Source organism: Cupressus sempervirens, chromosome 3 (genome assembly GCF_028749045.1).
Source record: "Cupressus sempervirens isolate cs-2001-9-10 chromosome 3, ASM2874904v1, whole genome shotgun sequence".
Taxonomy (NCBI): Eukaryota; Viridiplantae; Streptophyta; class Pinopsida; order Cupressales; family Cupressaceae; genus Cupressus; species Cupressus sempervirens.
Genome location: NC_143120.1, coordinates 37,505,910 through 37,511,909, shown reverse-complemented (window position 1 = coordinate 37,511,909; position 6,000 = coordinate 37,505,910). Strand labels below are relative to the sequence as shown.

The window sequence follows — 6,000 nt, the reverse complement described above, 5'->3', positions numbered from 1 at the left end:
CTCTATCAGGGTGCACTTGGGGGCCTTAGGAAGTTGTTTTAGGGGCTTAGGAATAACTATAACCTCCGTCTATTGTTCCCACCTGACCAACTACGCTCCAAAACTACCAAATGCACCCTTATGGGCCCCAAGTGTACTAGAAGTGCACTTGGCACTATCAGAGCGCACTTGGGAGTTTGGCTTTCAATTTTGCAAGTTGTGGGTGTTATTTTAACCCCATTTTACCCTAGTTTTCTCCTTTCTTCCCAACTGCGCTCTAACTAGGCCCAACTACACCATGAGTGTAGTTGGCACTGTCTGAGCGCACTTGCGGACTTTATGTGTGTTTCGAGCCTTCTAGGGCACAGTTTGCATTGTCAGGGCGCAGTTGGTTCAGAGAAGGGTCATATTTCAGTCATAATCTGCATCTAGGGTTTCAATTTCATTCTAGGACCTAGGGTAGAGGCTTTTTGTGTTGTTGATGATATGTTTGCAGCATGTGGCATTCATTGGGAGAAGACATATACGTTGATAACTACTAATTGTTTGATGCGGCACATTGAAGACTTATGTGTCTATTCAAACTATGGGTGTGGTTTTTCTTAGATTAGCTAACACTTAGTTTGGTGCTATAAAATGAACTTTCTTTTCTGCTTGGCATCTCTACATTATTTAGAACCCTAGAAGTTACATGGACATATCATCTCCCCTCGCCATTCGTGGATCTTGGGTGTAAGAAATCCATGCAATTTCTTTAGAGATGCCAACCTTGGAACCAAGACCCACCACTTGGTGAGTCCCAAGGGTCGACCTCAAAGTGGTAAAGAGCCAAAGCCAAATCTACACTCCAAGCGCTATAATAGACTTGATACGATTAATGTCGTGTCAATGGTATTGCCACGTGATAGCTCTCCTCCAATACCCTTGTGGTGCATCAAACCTCGATTCTTAGGGTTGGGAGACCTTTTGAGGAAGTTTATCATTCAATTGCCGAACAAAGTGCCCAAACTAAACACCTTGTCTAGTGTCCAAATCCTTTCTATCCACTGGCTCAGGGGGTCACTAATGCTTGTGAAGACATCCCACATTCTCGCGGTCCTTAGTGGATGCAACAATCCCCTGAGAAGTGATGACCCTTGGGAAGCAGATCTTGGCAGCCCCAAGAAGTGAGTGTGTTGTAAGGGGGAGTCTGTGGTGCCAAGATCCTAGGTTGTCCGCTCTGGATAAGCATGGTTGAACTTTGGTTCAAGTGGGAATTCAGTGGATACAGTCTTAAAGCCTAGGTTGTGATGTGTCTTTTAAGTTTAACAACAAATATTCTTGTCTATTGTGTCTTGTGTGTGTGAATAACATTTTATCAAGATAATCCCAAATTTACTCATTTGAACCTTGGACACTTTCAAAGATTGCCAAAATATTACAACTCTTGTTAAAACATTACAAACCTTTTGTCAAACACTTGAGACTTTGAAAACATGGAGACTTATAACCTTAGGAGTTAGGAACAGGATTTTGTTCCCCTTTCATCCACTAGAGAACTTGCTGCCTCTTGGGAAGCTCTAATGGATGATTAACTGAGCATCCTGCTACTGATAGTGTTCAAGCTTTCTAGGCTGGTTTTAGACAAAAGGGTTCTCTGGACAATTGGCAAGCAAGATTTACACTAATTTGGCACTACAATGCAGCACCCTTGGTATTAAGAGGAGCTGTTCCAGCAATCCAACTGCTTCTTTACAAAGCCAAATTAACATGAACTTGACTAATAGTATTCTCCAAATGTTATGGGCTTGCCATGCATTACCCTCCTTTTCAGCACTTTTACACGTATAGTGTTTTGTCTCATTACCTGACTGCATCTAGTAGTGGTTGTTGAAAAGGAAGTTCTGTTGAGGGAACATTTTCCTCCAACTAGTTTGTTCATTAAGAGGCAAGGTGGACAATAGAATGTCACTACTACTAATTATGCTCATTCTAGTTCTACCTTCGCTAATTGTTATGATCATAGAAGCAAAAAAGAAAAAGGAATGGTGCTTGGCATGTGGCTTTGATGTAGTAAGGCCCAAGGTTATTTTACATTTTTTCACATGCTGTTTTCCAAGGCTTAGAGTTTAGGATTAAACTGGTCACTCTTTTTGCATTTAAAAACCATGTAATTGAATTTCATTTACACTTTCAGTTTGTAATGTCAACACCTAATGGATATAATGCCCACTATGATTTTGATTATAGTTAAGGCGCTAGCACTTTCTTTTTCCCTTGTGCAGTTAAATGATTGGGATACACTTAAGCTTGTCAATCGTGAAACTGTTTGTACCATGGAATACTGTCATTCCCTTTTTGCTATGAAGGATGATATGAGCGTATGCATAATGAATTCACACTTTCCAAATGTTAGGTGTTAATCACTCTCATTCAAGAATTTGTTGAAATTGCTTTCTCTAATGCCAGGACTTTTAAGATCTCTTGAGTTCTGATTGTCATCTCTTTTGTTTTTCTGCCTCTGATTGTTCACTGGCTGAGTGGTTTCATGTTTAATTCTACTTTCCTACTGCTAAATAATATCATAATTCATGCCTAGGGATCAGTCACTCTGACACCGAAACTCTCTGGGATGTTGTCTTTTACTCATTGCAGTTGTAAGGCATTGCCCCTTTTTCCTAGACCAAAATATTTGTTTTCATCCAAGACGGAAAAAAGAAAATGCAACATTTTGGGCAAGTTCTCCATTTATAAGTCCTGGTTACTGTATTGATCTATTATATGCAGTATTCAAGGAGAAATTGTTGGTTCTGGCATATATATTTTAACTAGCATATTAACAGTCGCATAGTCATAAGTTTTTAACATTCATTACATAGTCTGGATGGCTATTTTGTACATGCAAGTCACTGTAATGGCATCTCGTTCCAAAAAACATTTCTGAATGTTCATATATCAAGCCTCTGATAAAAGTATAGATAACTTAATGTCATGCCTTGCAATCAAATAGGAAAAATGTGCAATGAAAATTGCATGGAAAATTCCATCGAACACTTCTATCACACTGTTTTGATATGAACTATATGTATCATAACAAAGCCTCTCGAAAGCATCCTACCAGTAGTTGAATGCAACCACAAGAAGATAACTTGGAAACATGAGTAATTATGTGCAATGATGCTACAGCAATATATGAATGCCTCTCGGATAACAAACCTTGTGGAAGATATGCTTTTTTAATCATATAATTTCAGCTTGTCTCTTGTTACATATATTGGTGTCAACTTTTACAAATTTGTCCCTACAAATACAAACTTTCCAAAACTCCATGCAGTACCATGGATTATATATATACAGTAAAATGGTACTATACACACGAGCATTTTCTTTCAATGCTAATATTTGTTCGAGGTATTTGTTGCAACACCCAGAACATGCATAAGATGGGAAAGAGTATTTGTCTGTGCATCCTTTTCAACTAGATAGAACAGTAAATTTTCAAAACATAAACCTTCCCCTGCCCCCTGAACTCCTCTCTTTCTTCCCCAACATTAATAATTAAATTTTGCCTCTAATATTCCAAAAAAGAAATTGTTGTTATTTAAAAATTAGTTGGTGTCTGTGCCCTTGAATTGCCCCGAACTTGTAGAAAGAGACAAAACTAATGCCATACGTGCAAGGCAAAAAGCATAGAAAAATGCTTAGTTATTATTCTGAATCTCAATTGAGTGTGTGTTTCTCATAAAATAATAGGTAGGCCTCACTTTGGAGAACTTCTGAAAAAGATATTCTTCTCACGTGAGAATCACTGGCATAGTACCAGAGACTCTTTTCAGGCTTGCCATTCCTTCCAGCATCTTGGTCATCCTCATCTTCACAACATCTTACATATGCAACATAATGACCACTTCTCATAGTGCCCATGTGCTCAACTACTCCTCTAAGATGGTAAACACAATCATCTTTGTCAGGACACCTGCAAGCACAAACATAAATGAATCACAAAATGTCCTATATAAATCACAATTCTATGAAATACAAACAAGCCACTGGATGACTTCTGTTACATTATATCCGTGACTAGTTGAATAAAGAAAACAGACAGGTTAAAGACAGAAATTAGAAATTGAATGTGCCATGGTTATTTGGAAGCAGGCCAAAGGCCCGATGTACCACTGGGCACAAATATGTATACTTTCAATAATGCAAGCCTTGCTGATTTGTCATATGGGATGAAATGCATGGTGTTTAAGAAAATCTACACCTCTTCAAAGCTTCAGTGAACAACATCAGAACCACGCAGCATACATTTACTCTCTTGTTTATATCTTAAAGAAAGGAAAAATGTAGAAAATTTTGCATATGTTTAAAAATACTACGAATTCCAATTATCACTGTCTTCTCTTACAGAATTCTGACAAATTGGTCCTTGCTGGGTTAGCTAACATCAAAACTGCCTGGCCTACATTTTCTACTTTTTATCTTGAAGAAAAATAGTAAAAAACAGTAGAGTACATTGTAAAATAATATATTAATCATTGATCAGGACAAAGCACTCTACAATGAGATGTTTAGCAACAACTCAACACTTTTGCAGAATACTAAACTTGTCATTGTAAATATTCTGCCGTCATTAAATTTTGTTGTTATCAACATATCATCCATAGCATGGGAGGTGACTGTTCTTGTGCTACAGAAATGCATCTTCTATAACCATAACGATTAAAAAGAAGAAATGTTTATCAATGAAGATCTCCTTGTCTCAGTTATAATAAACTTATAAACGTCTTTCTCTTATCTGTTCTCTCTGAACTCTCTCTTTTCTATTTGCTTGGTCTGCCAAGTATAGAATTGATTAGATTTGTAATTCAACAATTATAATATTTATTGATTCCAAAAACTTATATCTACACAACCTAAACAGAACCACACAGGATAGAGTAAAACAACAAAACTTCATACAATTTGGCAACTTGACGAAAGACAATCCTTCCTGGCATTTAAATGGTTCCTCATGTGCAAAGCTAATGAGGCATGTATCCCTATTCACAGTCTAGTTCCCAAAACAACAGAAGGGAAAGGTCAGTAGCTGCTAGCCTGATTGGTAGGCAAGTCTTCTATTTCCAGCATGGCCAAGTCTCAAAGACCAAAGCTCGTTGTTGGCGTTCAGGCTCTCAGCTCATCCTCTCTCTAAACAACATTCTGCACCATACGCCTATCTGCTTTGAAGGTGTCTCCAATCAACCAAGTACCCATACCATCTTGCATGCCATTAGATTTTATGTCAACCAAGTGCCACTAAAAGAGAACATGGCTAGAGACGAGCAATGAAAATATAGTTAATTTCAGTCAGTGGCCATGCCTGTAAAGTCTTGGTAAATATACGTCTCCAGAAGATATTACCTACTAATTTCTTTTTCTCACATAGAACATATACAAAATGCAATTTACCAGCTTTACAGAAGATCGATTTGACTGCCAAGTCTTGATGAAAAACTTGAAAAGAAAATCACAGTTCATCTAAAATGTTATGGACATGCAATAAAACTCCATTCTGATATTTACATTTTATGAGACCTTTCTGCTTTTTTATTATGATCATATGCACTAGCAAAAATATGTCTTTTACTAATTTGTTTGTCACTAGTAGCCGCAACAATCCAAATGTTATTGAAAGAGGATCGATTAATCTTTTCTATAACTTGTAATAGCACTTCTGAATATTTTATGTGTTTTTCAAGTTACTATACGAATGAATATATATGTGATATAAAGAGGCACGCCTCTTGAAGAGACATGTCTCTTTAATATATTAACTTACATTAGTTATAGTTATAACATAATTAATATACCCTCAATATATTATAATGATTAAATATGTGTGTGTGTGTGTGTATAGATACATACATACATATATATATGTATATATGTATGTATATGTATACATACATACATACATACATATAATATATATATATACATCACTCTTAATATAAGTTAATTGTTCCATATATAATATTTGTCATATATTATATATCTCAT

The 6,000-nt window shown here is 36.6% G+C and overlaps 1 protein-coding gene across 1 annotated transcript in view; it reads right to left on the bottom strand.

The window, feature by feature from the left end:
• Nucleotides 1-3,175: 3,175 nt before the first annotated feature.
• Nucleotides 3,176-6,000, bottom strand: part of LOC149564661 (ubiquitin carboxyl-terminal hydrolase 2-like) — a 72,709-nt gene continuing 69,884 nt past the window's right edge. Inside the window, exon 3 of the mRNA XM_089818219.1 lies at nucleotides 3,176-3,934. Coding sequence (XP_089674345.1) covers nucleotides 3,679-3,934 — 256 coding nt within the window. The 3' untranslated portion in view covers nucleotides 3,176-3,678. The remainder of the gene's footprint in view (nucleotides 3,935-6,000) is intronic.